Source organism: Podarcis vaucheri (assembly GCF_965113315.1).
Source record: "Podarcis vaucheri genome assembly, chromosome: 5".
Taxonomy (NCBI): domain Eukaryota; kingdom Metazoa; phylum Chordata; class Lepidosauria; order Squamata; family Lacertidae; genus Podarcis; species Podarcis vaucheri.
Window position 1 is genome coordinate 97,344,731 of NC_138763.1, and position 18,814 is coordinate 97,363,544.

The 18,814-nt window shown below is 47.8% G+C and overlaps 1 protein-coding gene across 2 annotated transcripts in view; it reads right to left on the reverse strand.

The window, feature by feature from the left end:
- Positions 1-17,569, reverse strand: part of FGFRL1 (fibroblast growth factor receptor like 1) — a 175,717-nt gene extending 158,148 nt beyond the window's left edge. Inside the window, exons 1-2 of one of the 2 annotated variants that reach the window (XM_082223181.1) lie at positions 17,550-17,569; positions 15,985-16,095 (exon numbers count right to left, since the gene is read on the reverse strand). In XM_082223181.1, coding sequence (XP_082079307.1) covers positions 15,985-16,045 — 61 coding nt within the window. In that variant the 5' untranslated portion in view covers positions 16,046-16,095; positions 17,550-17,569. Of the gene's footprint in view, positions 1-15,984; positions 16,096-17,549 lie in introns of those variants that run through there. The other variant, XM_082223182.1, reaches the window with a different exon arrangement.
- Positions 17,570-18,814: the final 1,245 nt, after the last annotated feature.

Genomic DNA, 18,814 nt, shown 5'->3' on the forward strand with positions numbered 1-18,814 from the left:
CGAAAGCGCACCTCATGTTAAAAACGGTTTCCAGTTACGAACGGACCTCCGGAACGAATTAAGTTCGTAACCAGAGGGTACCACTGTATTGGAACGCATTAGGCATAACCATGTACCACAAGACACTTTTCTGCTTCTGAGCATTGTTCTGAAGCATTGTCTCCCTTGGCCTTTCCTCCGCTGCTCCCACTGCACATGGAGCAATCTCCTACACAATCTTTGAATATTTGCCATGCTCAGGTTAAGGGACTGGTGGGCTTCCCATGGACCAGGAAGCACAGAATAGAGTGCTGGAAAATGGTAGCATGGGAAGTTGTGAGAAGCTGCCAAAATTCCCTGAACTGTTCTGCAACCTGCCGCTCCAAAGAACTAAACAACTCTTCATAAGTCCCTACAATCATCTGATTATGGGAGCTTCAAAGCACCGAGTCACCGGACGTGTGTGTTTCCAGGTGATTGACAGGTCCTGTCCACCTGCCAAATTCATTGTGTGCTGTCAGCCACCATTGCCTAGCATTGTCCGAGGCAAATTCATTGTTGCTTCTCCCGTTCTGCCGCTCCCACTCTGCAATTTAGCAGCCATTGCTTGCACTTTACAATTCGACTAGAAATCTTGACAAAGCTTTGCCTAACTTGGCACGGTCTGCGCTCAAGCCACCCTCGCTCCCCACCTACGGTCCCTCCCCAAAACCAACTTCCACCAAGAACAATGGCTTCCAGTTTAGTGTCAACAACAGTTGGGGTTTTTACAGCTCATGCTACATGTACCTCGCAAAAGGGCAGTAGCTACTTTTAAAACCATAATCAGGGTATTGTTCTCTCTAAATGGACCCAGACTCCGCAAACATGCGTCTCAGCACAGTGCCAGAGAAGGGTGTGTGTGTCTTGTTTTTAAAACAGTAAATTATGTTAATTCATTTCCTCTGGCCAAACAGCGGTAATAAACTTGGGGGAGGGAGAACAGGAAAAGTAAACAGGAGTCGATTACAAGGAGGAGGAGGAGGAGGAGGGGTGATAACATGACCAAACGCCTCTTTAGAAAAGGACGTTATTTCATGGTGCAGAATTATTCCTTGTAGTCTACCATTGCTTCAGCTAACTTTCCCCGCTTATTTTTCAGCTTGATAGACAGCTGGTAAATTCACAAGATCCAGGAAATCAGCCAGTATTATCTACAAGCTGCCTTCTTCATCCCAGCAGCTATCTCCCACATGCTATTTGAGTCTCAAGAGCTACCGCAGCCAACATGTGGACTTGGAGCCAGTTTGTTGTTTTCTATCAGCAAAATAATTTCCTGAGTGTGCTACCTAGGCTGGACTCCCAACAGCTAGATCAGCACAGTTTGGGGAAAGGGCAGGCACACAGTCATGGGAATTAGCTTGCCCAGCCCCCCACTTTCTAATACATATACAGCATGGTTAAAAATTCTTGGAAGACTGCACTGGAAGAATTTAGTGGCTTTAGACGGATAAAGAAAAAATAAGCCTCAGATTCCACTTACTGAGGCCTTATTCTTCAAAGCAACAAAAAGTTCCCCTGGCTTTATCTAGGGTGAGAAGACAGCAGTAGCTGGTGTTCCATACTGGTCACCCCCTACAAATGAATTAAATTATCCCATACTGTTACAAAAATATGCAGGCCAGGGTATGCCAAACTTACCGTATTTTTCGCTCTATAGGACGCACTTTTTCCCCTCCAAAAATTGAGGGGAAATGTGTGTTCATCCTATGGAGCGAAATGCAGGCTCCTTGGCTTCAGTGATAGCAATGCAAAGCCTCCGAAGCGCAGAGGGAGCGCTCCCTCCACGCTCCGGGGGCTTCGCATTGCTTTCGCTGAAGCCTGGAGAGCGAGAGGCGTAGATGCGCACTGACCCCTCTCACTCTCCAGGCTTCAGGGATAGCCGCCTGAAGGCCTTCGGAGCGCAGCGCAAGTTCCCGCTGCGTTCTGGAGGCTTCAGGTTCCTTTCGCTGAAGCCAGGAGAGTCTTGCTCTCCCGGCTTCAGCAAAAGGAACCCGAAGCCTGAGGAGTGCAGCGGGAACCTGCGCTGCGCTCGGAAGGCTTCAGGGATAGCCGCGCGCAGCCCCTCAGGCAGGGAGAGACTGCACGTGGCTATGGCTTCTTAGCCGCACGCAACCCCTCCGGCAGGGAGAGGTTGTGTGCAGCCTGTACACTGCTCTTTGGGGCTGGGGGGGAAATAAGATTTTTTTCTTGATTTCCCCCTCTAAAAACTAGGTGCGCCCTATGGTCTGGTGTGTCTTATGGAGCAAAAAATACAGTAATTCTTGTGGGAGTAACACTGCCACCCCTATTTTTCCTCTTAACAGAGTATTCACACGCCTTCTTACCCTGTTTGACAATGACTCAACTTCCACAGGGTTCAGTTCTCTTCAAAGGCAAACTATGTTTCAGATCCAATTCACACAGAGGTAGCATCCAATACAGACAGTGCAGATGCTACCCAAATTTCTGAGTTATTGTTTCTTTCCTCCTGGAATACGCTTTTCAAGCAGTGCCTTCCACACACGTTTGCTGTGATGAAACATGGGACAAATCCCCAACACACTGTGCAAGAAGCAGAGCTGTGCACTTGTGGCTGTATTAAAACTGGCTGTAATTACACGATGTGGATAAACCCAAAGCCAAGTACAATCATCGAGTTGGAAAGTACTCCAAGGGTCACCTAGTCACACCCCATGCAATGCTACCATAAGATATTGTTATGAACACTAACTCAGAAAAATTAACCTTTGGAAAACCAGTGATTGTCCACAAATGTTTACTTGGCATTAGGTAAAGGTAAAGGGACCCCTGACCGTTAGGTCCAGTCACGGACGACTCTGGGGTTGTGGTGTTCATCTCGCTTTACTGCCCGAGGGAGCTGGCGTTTGTGCGCAGACAGTTTTCCAGGTCATGTGGCCAGCGTGACTAAGCCGCTTCTGGTGAAACCAGAGTAGCGCACGGAAACGCCGTTTACCTTCCCGCCAGAGCGGTACCTATTTACTTGCACTTTGACGTGCTTTTGAACTCTAGGTTGGCAGGAACTGGGACTGAGCAACGGGAGCTCACCCCAACACAGGGATTTGAACCGCCAACCTCCTGATCAGCATTACATACATTATAAATCGGTTGCCAAAATTGTGTACTCAGAGCCAACCCTACCTTTAGGAATGGCGGGCCTCTGGTTTCAGATAGCAGGTGGTGCGGCGCAATGAGCGTGTGCCCCCACAAGCCCCCATTGCACCAGCAAATGAATGCATGCAGACCCCACCAGCTACCGCCATTCCACTTAGCCTCTAACCAATGCTCCATGGTCAATCAAACTCCCAGCTAGGCTCAATAACACTGCCCCCCATCACCTGAGCTTCTACCACGCTGCTTCAGTCCCCACTTCTGCCAGGTCACCTTCTTGCTCTTTTTGACCTGCATCAGCACCAGCAGCTGCACTTCAAATAAAAGAGAAAGCTAGCAATGGCAACTACCTGGTTGGACACTCAATAGCCCCTTGGTATATACCTACACCAGGAACATGGGTGGTGCTGTGGGTTAAACTACAGAGCCTAGGACTTGCTGATCAGAAGGTCAGCGGTTCGAATCCCCGGGTGAGCTCCCATTGCTCGGTCCCTGCTCTTGCCAACCTAGAAGTTCAAAAGCACGTCAGAGTGCAAGTAGATAAATAGGTACCACTCCGGCGGGAAGGTAAACAGCATGTCCATGCGCTACTCTGGTTCGCCAGAAGCAGCTTAGTCATGCTGGCCACATGACCTGGAAGCTGTATGCCGGCTCCCTCGGCCAATAAAGCGAGATGAGCGCCGCAACCTCAGAGTCGGCCACGACTGGACCTAATGGTCAGGGGTCCCTTTACCTTTTTATATACCTACACCAGTCAAGAGCTAGAGCACTTGACTGGGCAGCACCCACTCACATGCAAAGACACCTTATATAGGCCTCCCACAAGTCTTGCCTGGCCAGATCTCCCAATCTGGGGTGGCTTCTCTGGGGTGGTGCAACATCTAGGGTAAGTGGTGACTGACAGTGAGGAGGGAAGTGACTTCTGCCTCAGGCAGAAAAATGGCTTGGGCTTGCCCTGTGTGCGTTCTCATCCATCGGAGTAAAAAACCTGACCAACTATTCAACTGAGTAAATAGTAGAAGGATGTGGAGCACAAAAACTCCATTTTTTGTGATTTTGGGCAAAACTAAAAAAAAAAAAAAGCTAAACAACATTTGTGTCTGAATTTTAACTTTTTGAAATATGTCAACCCTAGTTTTTCTGCCAATCTGGACTGAAAATAAAAGCAGGAACTGTTACCCATTTGTTGTTAATTGCAAAAAGTGCATGTGAGTGTAGGTCCATGTTTAGCACTGTAATCAATGTGAGAAGAAGCAGGCCTTGGACCAGTCATTTTAAAATTGCAACCTGAGGAAACCTGATGTTCCTTTAAAGTTTATTATGGAGACCTCAATGAAAGCTAGGAAGTTTGAAAACCACTATTAAAAATTAACTCCTCAGACCAAATAACAGCAACTTCTGAGTGTGAGCTTAGGATCCAGAAATGGCATGTTTGTCTGCATCCTTTGGTGGCAAGGACTGCATGAATGGCAAATGTCTAACACAGGAAGAACCGGAGTAAAACACTCTCAGATGAGACATCTGATTAAATTCTCCTAAGCCAATTTCACACATTGAGCGGGGGAGGGACAAACGTTTTTCTGTGTCTTACTAAGCAGGAAACCCCAATCCCATTAATCCTTGATGAAATTAGTCTGGACAATGCAAAGCTTCCGATTGACTCAACAACTTCTATTGACATGCATGGCCAGCCAACAAGTGGGGCTTGGTGCAGGTCTATATTGTTAGTACCACAGGGCCTGGTCTATTTCTCTGTAACCAAGTAACAGAGAGCTAAGGACGAAACCATATTTGGCGGTTGCTTTTCAGCACAGTTCAGAAGGAAAGTGTTGCAGAAACTCACAGCTCCTTAATCAATCTTCCCATGTGCATCGAACAATGACTTAAAATATTTATTTGGAAAGGAATGTACACTAAATATTATTGCGTAATCTGAGCTGCAAGTTGCTCGTGGTCTAAAAAGATCTCTCTGTTTCCATGTTGCCGAGGGTCCCAACTTTCCAGGCTTACATTAATATGCCTTTGACACCTTCCTAATATTAGTTTTCCAATTCAGCTTCAGTTGCAGTGGGAAAGAAAATGTGTTTATTGTTATTTAACAGGTGGTCCAAATAAATGAGCTACAAGGGCACGTGATCCACCAGGCAGCTGAGTAACAGCATCATTCATTCATTCATTCAATTTATATACTGCCCTATACCAGGAGGTCTCAGGCCGGTTCACAGAATAAGGGTGGCGCTGTGGGTTAAACCACAGAGCCTAGGACTTGCCGATCAGAAGGTTGGCAATCCGAATCCCTGCGATGGGGTGAGCTCCCGTTACTCAGTCCCTGCTCCTGCCAACCTAGCAGTTCGAAAGCTCATCAAAGTGCAAGTAGATAAATAGGTACCGCTCCGGCGGGAAGGTAAATGGCGTTTCTGTGCGCTGCTCTGGTTCGCCAGAAGCGGCTTAGTCATGCTGGCCACATGACCCGGAAGCTGTACGCCGGCTCCCTCGGCCAATAAAGCGAGATGAGCGCCACAACCTCAGAGTCGGACACAACTGGACCTAATGGTCAGGGCTCCCTTTACCTTTACTTTATACCAGGAGGTCTCAGGCCGGTTCACAGAATAAAATCAAAATATAAAACCACAAAATGCACAATTGAAACAAAAACAACAACCCAAAAAACCCCCACGTCATTTTAAAAGGGCATTGGATGTCAATCAATCAAAGGCCTGGTTAAAGAGGAACATTTTTGCCTGGCACCTAAAGGTGTTTAATGAAGGCACCAGGCGAACTTCCCTGGGGAGAGCATCCCACAGATGCAGAGAAGGCCTGTTCTCGTGTTGCCACCCTCTGGACCTCTCGAAGAAGAGGCACACTAAGAATGGCCTCAAAAGATGATCTCAGGGTCTGGGTAGGTTCATATGGAAAGTTTAGTGCCAGAGGATAGGTTTTACAATGAAAAAGGCCCAAGGTTCAATTTCAGTCAAGGACTCTATGGTAGAAGGGCTGGGAATAATTTCTGAGGCCTTGGGAGAGCAGCGACCAGGAAGAAGATAGGAGTCTAGATAGGAGTCATCTGTTGTAAGGCTTGCACTTGCTGTGCGTGAGATGAAGGATAGTGACGTCAGCCCTGCTCTCTGCTGGGGTCAGCGGTACGAAGCAGTTTCCCAAAGTGGCCTTGACCACACAGCCAATCCGGCCATGTCTCTACCTGCCTCACATCTGACATCACATATGTGGGGCAAGTAGGTACCGTTTGAGGAAAATGGCCTCGCAGACCCAATTGGTGGGCCTAATCTGGACTGCAGGCTAGAGATCTCCCCACCCCATAGCTGTCAACTTACAGCCTTGAAAATAAGGGACCAGCAGCCAAAATAAGGGACCTGCAGCCTCACCTGTTCCAGGCACTCCAGTCTTCCTGTCCTCCTCCACAAGGCCTATGCAGCCTCAACTTAAGATGGCTCCCTGGCCTGGCTTTGCACTGCAAAGTTTGCAGCAGCACGTGCAACAAAAATGGCGTCCAGCATTCAAAAACCCCCTCAGATTGCATTAACTAGCCACACACAAGGCATGCAAGCTCCACCCCCCAGTCGTTCTTAGACTTCTTATTGGGTGAGCAACACAGCCAAGCAACACAGTTGGAGCCTCCCTCCTCCCTGGCCAGCAGGGAGGGAGGGAGGGAGAGGCGCTGCTTCCTTTGAAATTTAAGGGACATAATTTAAGGGACATTTAAGGGACATCCATCAATAAGGGACAGCGGCGGGACATGGCGCTGGAATAAGGGACTGTCCCTTAAAATAAGGGACACTTGACAGCTATGCCCCACCCCTTCTGCAACACATCTTACCTAGTCATTGATCTGATTGATTTTCCCTCCCGACCCCACAGAAACTTTAATCTGGTACTGCTCCTATGGATCACCCCCATCTCCCATTCTTCATAATTTGGCCTTAATGCATCAACATTTTACAGGGCCAAGGACAGAAGTTTGTATCTCAGATTCAGATAGGTACAAGGAACCATCACAACCTGGTTTGTCAGCTACTTTTCAGAACAATTAAACTGCACTCTACATGAATGGATGTGTAATGGAAGGAATATGTTCCAAGAAACACAACATACTACTTTTCCGGAATTTCCATAGGGGCCTTTTCACTGCTTACACTAAATACCATTAAATTGGCAAGTACAATTTGACAACCCATTTTGAAACTGCCCTGGTAGGCGTGGGGGACAGCTATGGCATCCCCCCCACCAAAAGTTAAAAACAACCACTGCCCAAGTTTTTCAGTTTTTTCTTTCTTTCTGGAATTATCAGCTCTCCAGTTCTTCAGGTACAAATACGGACAGTTCCAAAAATACCCATTAAAAAAGCAACAGAACCTGAGAGGCATCTAGCTTGTGACACATCTTCCATTACTCCTTCCACAGTCACTTGACAGGATACCTAAGATTGTGTAAATCTTTCATGAAATAAATTTAACAGGCATGAAAAGAAATCACTTTGTTTCCTGCCAAGAGTGAAACTTTTCTTCAGCAATTATGAGAGGGGAGGGGGGGCTGGAGACTCAAAAAGGACAAAAATCAAGACAAATCTAAGTTTTCTCCAAGAGGTCTCTGTTCCCAATTTACATTTTTCTTCCTTTACTGACGTTCAAAATTAAGTTTGAGCACTTAATATAAGAAGTAGCCTAGAGTTATTGGCTGGATTTCTTCCTGAAAATTGGATGGGTTCTGATGAAATAAAACTTAGGTTATTCAGAGCACTGCTGGATACCATGTTTCTACAAAAACACAATGGGGAGACTGTATAATCAGGGCAACTAACCAAAATGCAAGGCAGCGATGTTTATCTGACTTGTGAAGGGAGAGGGGGGGAATCGGAGAGGGGCTTGGATTTTGAGGGTAGGCAGTTTGCATTAACTCATAACATGCAAGCTTTGAACCAGTATAGTAACACAGACACTGCACTCACTTTAGAAAGCACCAACAATTTGCATGGTTCAGCTACAAAGATCCCTGCAAAAAACTCCGGTCTGGATTTCCAAGGTTCTCTTGGGGCTGTGTCCTAGCCCCTGTTTCCCACCCTTATGCTTTTGTCCCTGTCCAGTTAATGACTAATTCTAAGGCCTTTTGATGTGTTCACCTATTTTCAAAATTGCGAAGTCTGAAGGTGGCGAAGTTGGGGTTTGGAAATAAAGGCACCCTCATCGGAGAGCCAGGGGTGACTGCAGCTTTCGGCTGAGTGAACATTCAATGAAAAATGCTGGTTGGTTGCCATGTAATGTATAAAACAGCTCTTAGGCTTGCAATACCACATCACAAAGTGACACTAAAAAACAGGGGGAGGGTGTTACTTTGTCTCAACTGCAGGCAAATTTACTAGGCCAGATGTTTAGAACAGACCAACTTACTTGCAACAGATGCAATAGGCCAGAGAAAAGTTGGTGAGCATTGTGGGCAGGGAACAAAGACTGTGTAACTTCCAGAATACGGAAGAAGAGTTACTGTAGCTTCATAAAACACTCACTTTATAACCAAGAGACTAATACTATACTAGCAGTGATCTATGAAAGAGTCTTCACAACCCCACAAGAGATAAATAAATGCCTGTGACCTGATGGGGTCAACAGATACACCACCAGATTAGAACTGATGTGGATAATCACTTTTGTTAACTCTTCCAACGGAGCTCATAGTAGCATATAGGTCATCCCATTTTACCCTCACGACAAACCTTTCAGGTAAGTTAGATGAAGAGACAGGGCCAAGGTCACCTGCAAGCTCCATTGCTGGGCAGGTATCAAAACCTCGGTTCTGTTCTCCTCCTGTTCCTTGCACAAAAGGATTTCATTGTTGCCACCAGGGAACAGAGATATTTTGGGCTTGGTCCACCATCATCCTTCATCTTCCTTCCTCAAGGGATCTCACAGTTTTCTCCCAACATGTTTTTAAGTCAATGTGATATATTCAACTAAACCATCTCATCACTGCAAGTATTTCCACTTGTGCCCTTCTCCTCCCACCACTGCTCTACACTCTCCCCAAATCTTCTCCAAAGAGTTGGGGAAATCCCTGGACCAGATTTAGGGAGTACAAAAGGGGAGGAGAATGTTCCATTGAGGAAGCAGGAAATATTGCACTGATAGAACACTCACCTTGCGCCATATTGGTATTACAGTGGTACCTCAGGTTACATACGCTTCAGGTTACATATGCTTCAGATTACAGACTCCGCTAACCCAAAAATAGTGCTTCAGGTTAAGAACTTTGCTTCAGGATGAGAACAGAAATCGTGCTCCGGCGGCACAGTGGCAACAGGAGGCCCCATTAGCTAAAGTGGTGCTTCAGGTTAAGAACAGTTTCAGGTTAAGTACGGACCTCCGGAACAAATTAAGTACTTAACCTGAGGTACCACTGTATACCCATTACCTTGTCTTCAGGGGCACTGTTTTTGTTTGTTTGTTTGTTTAAACAATTTGTGTACCACTTACTCATGGTTATCTCTAAGAAGTGTACACGACCCAATACAATAAGACCAAAATCATGAAATAAAGCTATAAAATCAGAGTTCGGTTAAAAGCTTGCTGGAATAATAAAGTCTTCAGTGAACGCTGGTAGTTCAACAGAGAAGGGGGCCTGTCTCGCTTCAACTAGAAGGGACTTCCACAAAATTGGGCTGACTCAACGCATGACACCTTGCAGACCTGAGCCACAGGGAACCACTAACAGTGGCTCCCGCAAAGACCTCAGCGGCTGGGTTGGAATATAAGCTGTTCCAGAGGTATCCAGTTGGTAAGGGCCTTGTAAATTAATGCAAGAACCCTGAACCTGGTCAGGTAACATGTGGACAGGCAATGCAAGCTTTTGAGCCCAGGACTTATGTGCTGGCTATGGTCTGTCCCCATCGACAGTCGAGCCACAATGTTCTGCACCAGCTGGAGCCTTCGGATCAGGCCAAAGGGTAGCTCCACACAGACTGCACTGCAATAATCGACTCTTAAGGCTACTAATGAATCACTGTCTGCTATACTGTGGCAGAGCAATTCTCTTGCTCTTTCTGCACTGGTGCCCTCCCTCCTTCCCAGGACTAAAAGCAACAGTGAACTTTGCCTGACGAACCATCTATTTTCTTTTAGTTACACTTCAAAAGGATTTTACTTGCCATGCCAAAAATCGTGAATCGCTGCAATACGGATTAAGAATGAAGGTCTCAATTCCAGTGACCCCTCTCACATAAGCACAGGCCACAACTGCAGTTTTTTACTGCAAGTCCCACATTTTCACCTTTTGACTACATTTAAATGATAAGATTCCTCATGAAAGGAAATAGGTCAGAAGCTTTGAATGAATCCCCAAACAGGGCAGGGAAAGTACAGTGGTACCTCGGGTTACAAACACCTCGGGTTATAAACGCTTCAGGTTACAGACTCTGCTAACCCAGAAGTAGTACCTCGGGTTAAGAACTTTACCTCAGGATGAGAACAGAAATCGTGCAGCGGCAGTGGAGGGCCCCATTAGCTAAAGTGGTGCCTCAGGTTAAGAACAGTTTCAGGTTAAGAATGGACCTCCGGAACAAGTTAAGTTTGTAACCCGTGGTACCACTGTAATAGGAAAACCCAATCCAAGTCAAAAATAGGCCTTCAAAATTTACCATGATCCCCTGGAAAATGAAAGAACTAAACTATTTGGGCATATTGGGTGGTATCCAATGTAGCACTCATTTGAAGTCTCTCAGTAGTATACAGTGGTGCCTCAGGTTACATACGCTTCAGGTTACAGACTCCGCTGACCCAGAAATAGTGCTTCAGGTTAAGAACTTTGCTTCAGGATGAGAAGAGAAATCGTGCTCCGGCAGCGCAGCGGCAGCAGAAGGCCCCATTAGCTAAAGTGGTGTTTCAGGTCAAGAACAGTTTCAGGTTAAGTACGGACCTCCGAAACGAATTAAGTACTTAACCTGAGGTGCCACTGTATTTGTTAAAATGGATTTTAATAATTGTGTGAAATTAACCATTAAGTGACCTGGAAGAACTTATCTTCTCATTCCCTAACCACTGGGCATGCTGGCTTGGTCCAAGAATATTTGGAGTGTGCCACATTGGCTCTTCCTGCTATAGACCATGAGAGGAACAAGAGACTGCCCTGTATTTTCACATTGCCGGGAAAAACCAAGAACTCCTGACTAAAGAGCAATCTACACAAAGAACTATTCCAGCTGAAACTAAACACATGCTCCTTGATGTAAAAGTGAAACAGAAGGCAAACATTTTGACATGAAATAAAACAATCATTTTTTTCATATAACCAAAGGAAAAGAGTTTCCACTAAGCACTGCAACACTGGGATTAATTTGAAAGCAGACCATTTGAAGGGGAAGAAACCATGATTTTACAAGTCAGTGCAGACCAGGTTGGGTGCTACAAATTTATGGAGAAGGAGAAAGCTGCATTGATAACTCTCAAACTCAATAAGTAAAAGGCGGCATTCAGAGTATTCCCCCAACCCAAGGCAAACTAAAAGGTCTTTGTGTGACTATCATGGAGTTTACATACAATGTAAAAAAACCAAAACCAGTCAAATATCAGATTCACTCGATTCATTTTTCTGTGAGTACCATAGACAAAGCTGATTTAGGTAGCAATAATATACATGGGTGGTGCTGTGGTCTAAACCACAGAGCCTAGAGCTTGCTGATCAGAAGGCTGGCGGTTCGAATCCCCGCAACAGGGTGAGCTCCCGTTGCTCAGTCCCTGCTCCTGCCAACCTAGCAGTTCGAAAGCACGTCAAAGTGCAAGTAGATAAATAGGTACCACTCCGGCGGGAAGGTAAACGGCTTTTCCATGTGCTGCTCTGGTTCGCCAAAAGCGGCTTAGTCATGCTGGCCACATGATCCAGAAGCTGTACACCGGCTCCCTTGGCAAATAATGCAAGATGAGCACCGCAACCCCAGAATCGTCTGCAACTGGACCCAGCGATCAGGGGTCCCTTCGTCTTTTTAAGATACACGCTTACCTAGGACTAAGTCTCAAAGTCAATAGGGTGTGCACCTGAGAAGGCAACCTAAATTGTACTGCACAAACACACACACAAATATGTTACAGTGATTGTTAATACACACGAAATATTTGTTAATCTTATTTGCTGCCATAGTGTTCTGTCTAGTCAAGTTGTATGGGATCAATTTCAACCTGTTACCTCTGAGGATGTGGACAGGCTGCATGGACGAGTAAAACCAAACCACCTGTCTTCTTAACACTTGCCCATCCTAGCTCACAGAAAGGAGCTAGATAGGGCTGGGCAATGGACTTCATGGGTTGGTGAATGCTTCCCTCTTGGAGGGAGCCTTCCCAGAACCCCTTAAAGAGGTGGTTATCAAGCTGCTTCTTTAAAAAAGCTATTTGGACCCCACCACTATGGCCAATTATCACCCAGTCTCAAATATTCCATTCCTGGGCAAAGTGATTGAGTGGGTCCAACTCCAGGCCCACCTGAAGAATGAAGGTTATTTTGGACCCCTTCCAATCGGGTTTCAGGCCCCATCATGGGACTGAAACCACCTCAATCGCTCACTTGTGGGGTACCTGAGGGCTCTATCCTCTCTCTCCACCAATATGCAGGTGATGCCCAGCTCTACCTCTTGTTTACATTGGGCCCAGTGAAAGTGGTGAATGTCCTGTGTGTCTGGAGACGATTGGAGGATGGATGGCAGTTAACGGATTGAGGTTGAATCCCAACAAGACAGAAGGTGACTCAAAAACTACAACTAATCCAGAATGCAGCTGCCAGACTGGTGACTGGGACTAGTTCTGAGTGCCATTCACAAAGACAGATGCCCAGTTTAATCTAACCACATGCACATGTGATCACCTGACCATGGAAACTCCACAGGATTGTTATCCCAGAATGACTCCTTGTGATGTCAGCCCTCTGGGACATTTGAAGGCTCAGAGATGAAATAAATTTTTGGAGTCTCTTGAAGCACCTGTTCTATTATACTTCCAAATTTTCCAGCCCAATATAATCTGGTGTATCATCCAGGAGCCCGAAACTGATGCAAAAGCTTGCCCAGGGAATCTCGAATGCTTGTGTAATCCTTTCAGATTAGAGGAAAATAATGTACAGGATCCAGGAATTTTAGAGCACGTCCAAATACACATGGAAAAGAATATCACACTCCCTTCATGCCACCATCTGGCAATACTCTTTTAATTTTACTTGAATCGACATTTCTGAGTTTAATTCTGTTTCATACAGAGAAATCCCATTTTGTTTTCGAATCTATATTTTGCAGCTCAGTGCAAATGTTCTGACCCACAAAGTCCAAAAGGACTGTCAGACTGCGCAAATCAAGTGCTCTACATCATTCTTCTTCCCAAAGCTTCATATCTGAACATTCCAGAATCCTGGATTTATTATTTATACGTTGATGCATCTCTATGCTGAGGCCACAAGGTACGTTACAGAGAACGTTCAAAAACTACAGGGCATTGAATCATAGAATTGTAGAGTTGGAAGGAACCACAGAGGTCATCTGGTCCAACCCCCTGCAATGCAAGCTATCTCATTTACTCAGTTGTGTCGCCCATAATGCAACCATCTCCTCCAAAACAAGCCCAAGAGCAGCCACTCTCCATCCTCATTCTCAAATTAGTTTTACCCCAATCCCTCCTTTCGTCTCCATCCTTCCTAACCCTAATAGACAATTCCTGTTTATTAAGCCCACGAATGGGCAGCTACTGCAAATTCGTAGGTGACTCTGTTCTCCAGACACCACTGCAGTGAGTGGGAATGCAGTTTGTCACTCAAACCAACCTATTAATGTATGGTCAAGTTGCATAATAAAGTTTACATTATCTAGTAAGAGCTTCATAATTATGACACATACTTAAGACAGTGTGGCCTCTTAATGTCTTACCAACTGGGGAGCAAGAAATCTCATTTTCCTTACGTCTGGAAGTAGAGCAAAGGTTTTACCACTCCATTATTAAAATCTGGCAGGGCCACAAATGTAAGAGGCAGCTCTACCCAGCAAGCTGCCACTTAGATGTTCCTGTTCTTACCCACCCAGTTATTCCTCCTTAACACAAATTAACCATGTGACTTCACCCCGTACTGCACACAAAACCTGAGTGGTTGAAATAGGAAACTCTTATATAATTGCAGTGAACATCTACCTGGACCTATGGGGAAAGGAACACACCACAGGCACACTTTAGAAACTGTGGCACTTTCTAGCAGAAAATGATTCTCCATTCATTTTGAAATATACTAAAGTTTTTTTCCAGACTGAAGCAAAGTGGTGATCTTTAAGCCTGCCACTTTATCACACTGACATGCCATGTTCCATCAACACTGCATCATGGAGCTGTAATTATAGCTTTTTCTTTTAAAAAATCACAAACCTATTCTTAGCAATCAAAAGTTCACAAATGTTCATCATTTGTCTCAGGTATCACATTTCCTCTGTAGACAAAGCCCAAAAGAAAAGCCATTGTGCTCTTAGTTTAATAAAATATCATTACCCGGGAGACTTCAATGCAAGTGCCACATTGCATTTTGAACATTCAGTTAAACAACTGACAAATAGTATTTCAAATCAGTTTCACATCCAAAGTAAACACAACACCCTTATTGCCTGTAAGTCATTCTGGATCCTTCCTTGAGTTCTGCATGATATATGAATCTAAATGTATGACATCGTCTCAGTTCATTCCGTACTGTGACTGGACCTTCAGGTCTTTCAAAGTCATATACTATTTTCTTTTCATAAGGCATGCAACATAAATGGCAGATATATGCTAGGGAATGAGCACAATAGAGGAAACACACATTAATCAAGTGGACACTAATTCTTGGAGCAAGGCTTTGACTCCCTTCCTCCCCAAGTCATATCTGGTTCATCTACAGTACTTCCAAATTCACTGGCAGTGGTTCTCCAAAGTTTAGGCAGTTTCCCCCATCCCTACCTTTGAGATTCTTCCATTAAGCTATGACTCTTCCCTATTTCCGCAGCTCATCGTTGCAGTCCAGAACTATCAACATCTATCAGAGTTCTGGCACCTGCCTTGAAATGGTATGAACCAGTGCTTGTACCCATCGTCAAAAGTACACTAAGTAAAATACCTAGTTAAGGTGGCTTTAATTGAACAGTGCTCTCAACAGGGGATTTTATGTGTCAAATGAAAAAAACATTTTTTGGTTCCCAGTATTTCTTAGCGTCAACATGACTGCTCCAGCCCTCTGATAAGGAAGAGACAGCAACAGCTCCCCTAACTGTTCCTCTGTTAAGTTCTATTCTTTATAAGGAATTATACACTCTACTTCCTTGGTTATTGTTTTTCCTCAGCCTCCCTCTGGTAATGCAACCTGTTTAAGGGAATCTGATCACACACTGAAACCCCAGTGCTAAAATATGTGCTAGCTGTTGAGAACTGTCATTTGCCTGTCACTTGGGTGAACTTAATGGATTTGTTTGTTTAGTTTAGCGCTATTGGGAATACAGAGCCAGGCTGGGAGAGATTACAGAAGGGGAGAGGCTCTCCTGATCCACCGAGGAATGCAATTGTTTTCCTTTTACTCCAGACTGAAAACTGGAAGCCAACTGCGTATTTTCACACCTAAGAAATAACAGCAACTGGAAAGCCCCCCCAGAGCACACCTGCCTGGCAGGAAAGAAGGACCAAGAGAGAGTATAATAGTTCTGCCCCATTTGCAAAGAGAAAGCAAGCTTTCTATGCAACAAGGAACATTATATTATTAGAGGGTCTCTGGAAGGAATTCAAATGCACACAGACAGAATGTATTCCAATGGGGCAAAAATACAGAGCACAAACCATTTGCAGGCGGCCTGAGGCCCTCTCTACTTACCTCTCACAGAATCAGCAAACACAAGAACGCCCACAAAAAGCAGCACAAACTGAATTTCCATTTCAAAAGCTGGATTGTCTCTAGTTTCCAATTCCTTCTTCTTTCCAACCTGGAAATAGGAGAGCAGGGAAAGAGGGGAGGGGAGAGAGAGAGCTGTAAATATCAAATGCCGAACTCAACACTTTATGTGAGAATTAAAAAGAACGAAAGTGGTCAGTAGTAAAGATCAAAACGCACTGCCGTAGTTTTAGAAACACACAATCAATTAAACTGCATGTGTTTTTTTCAAAAAGAATCACAATAATAATTAGCGCTGCCCTTAAAAAGATCCCTTGCACTTCTTAAAAGGGAAGAGGGGTATCCGTAATAGAGAAAAGCCGTTTTCTGCATAAACTGCTAATAGTGCAGCTTTGCATCAGACGGTCTTCAGCAGTGAGTAACACGCGGATTCTCTGAAGCTCGAAGCGCACCGATTTAAATCGTTTCTTTTCTTAATTACTTCTCCAGCAGCAGTACCCTTGTTTTGAAAGACCAACGCGCGCCCCATCCACGGCCGCGAATCCCGCCCGCTTCGCCCGCTCCGGCTCTCCCAACACGCGCCGAATTCCTCCCTCTTGTAAACTCCCCGATTTAAACGTTCTCTGCCCTCGGGACTCACAACACCACTCCGGGTCGAGCCTCCGACAAAGCAAATAATTACACGCTGCCATTACCTTACAAATTTGTAACGCCGCGGGGCGCGCGGGGAGAGGGAGGGTGCCGGGGGCGAAGATACACGTGCGCAGCATCCCCACGACAGTAAGCACGCGTGTCTTGGGCGAAGGCCGAGGGGGCACCCCACTTCCAAGCTTGATCGAATTAAACCCTGCTCCCAATTTGCTGTAGCTCGACTACCCGCGCATCTACGGGGCGGGGGGGGGGAACCAGTGGCGTAGCGAAGATACACGTGCGCAGCATCCCCACGACAGTAAGCACGCGTGTCTTGGGCGAAGGCCGAGGGGGCACCCCACTTCCAAGCTTGATCGAATTAAACCCTGCTCCCAATTTGCTGTAGCTCGACTACCCGCGCATCTACGGGGCGGGGGGGGGGGAACCAGTGGCGTAGCGTGGGTTGTCAGCACCCGGGGCCAGGCAAGTCATTTGCGCCCCCTAACCCGTGGATTTGCGCCCCCTAACCCCCAGATGTTGCGCCCGGTGCGGCCGGCCCCCCTTCACCCCCCCCCCCACGCTACGCCACTGGGGGGAACGACCGAGCGAGCACAGCCTCGCCGCTCAAATGCCCGGCGGAGTCCGCACACTGCCCCGATCCGCAACCGGCATCGCCGCCGATCGGCTGCCCCGCGATCGGCGACGCCTCCTGCCTGCCCTTCCCGCCCGGCAGCGGGCAGTTCCGACGGCGCCGCCGCCGCCCTCCCGCTTTCCCCGCACTCCGCTTCCCCTCGGAAGGAGGCTGCCGCCGCGCGCTTTCCCCGGGGCTGCTGCCCGCGGTGTCCCAGGTGTCCGCCGCCTGCCTGCCTCCCTCCCCTGGCGGCGCTGCAGCTCCACGGGCTCCGGACTCGTACCTGGGCGACGGCGGGGTCTCCTCACGCCTCGGGGCGCCGGGGCTGCCGCGCCGCTGGGCCGCCGCCGCCGCCGCCGCGCGCTCCGCCTCCCGCTCGCCCCATGTGCCGCGACGCCGAGTCCCCTCAGCCGCGCCGGACTTGGCGCGCACTTGTCGGAGGCGCCGCGGCTGCTCTCCTCACAAAGGAGCCGGGAGGACGGACCGAGGAGGCACCGGCTCGGGGCGCTCGGACCCAGAGGGCGGCGGCGGCGGCGGCGGCGGCGGCGGGGCTGGCTCGGGCTGCCGGTCCCTGCGAGCGAGCGAGCGAGCGGGCGGGCGAGGGTCGGAGGGAGCGATGCCGCCGCCGCCCGGGCTGCGTCCGCCTCAGGGTCCCGTCGCGGGGGGGGGGGGCGGCGGGGGCGGGGCTTGGCTTCCCTTCAGGCTGCGCGATTCTGGGCCGCCCCGCCCACCCCCAAACTTCGCACCAATCGCGCCGCCGCCCCGCCCCGCGCTTAACCCTTCGCGTGCCGCGCCCAGAGGACCCCTCGGCCGCCGGCCAGGAAGATGCCGCGACTGTTCCTCGCGGCCCGGGAAGGAGCCTCTCTCCTCTGCCCGGCTCGCGGAGCTAGTGCGGCTGCGAAAAGGCGATGCCCCCCCCGGAAGGAACCACGCCCCCCTCCCCCGGGGCTGGCGACCCACCTGCGCAAAAGGCGCCCCCGGGCACCGCGTTGGCGATCAAGAGCTTTCTCTTGGTCCAGGCTTCCTCCATCCCTTCCGCGCCGTCTGGGCTTCTGCGTTGCCAGTCCGGGGGGGGGCGGGGGAGGTTGTATTCGTTTGATTTTCTGATTCGCTCCGGTACATTTGCATTGTTGTGCGCCTGCTGAAATGCAATCCTGGACCTAGGAGCTCATTGCAAGCTCATTGCAAACTCATTGGAGTTTGCAATCCAAACCCTAGGAGCTCCCCCATCCTTTTCCAGTCGGGGAGGAAGGCAGCTGCGCGCCCCTCGGAGATCCTCAGTCTCACCCCAGGACCGTGAACCGCTCTTCGTTGCCAACACCAGAAAAACAAATGGGAGGGAAATTGGGTTTCTCAGCAACTAAAATATTGGGCTTACCTTTGCGAAAGCCGCAGCAGCAGCTCCGTCGCTCCTCCTGGGGCGCAATCACACGCGCAGTGAAATAGCGCCGCGGGTTGTGCCGAAGGCATTCTTGGTATCAGTTTTAATCTGCGTTCAAACTCTTAATAAGGCTAAGTAATTTGTGCTGGCAAATCACGAGCATCAACAGC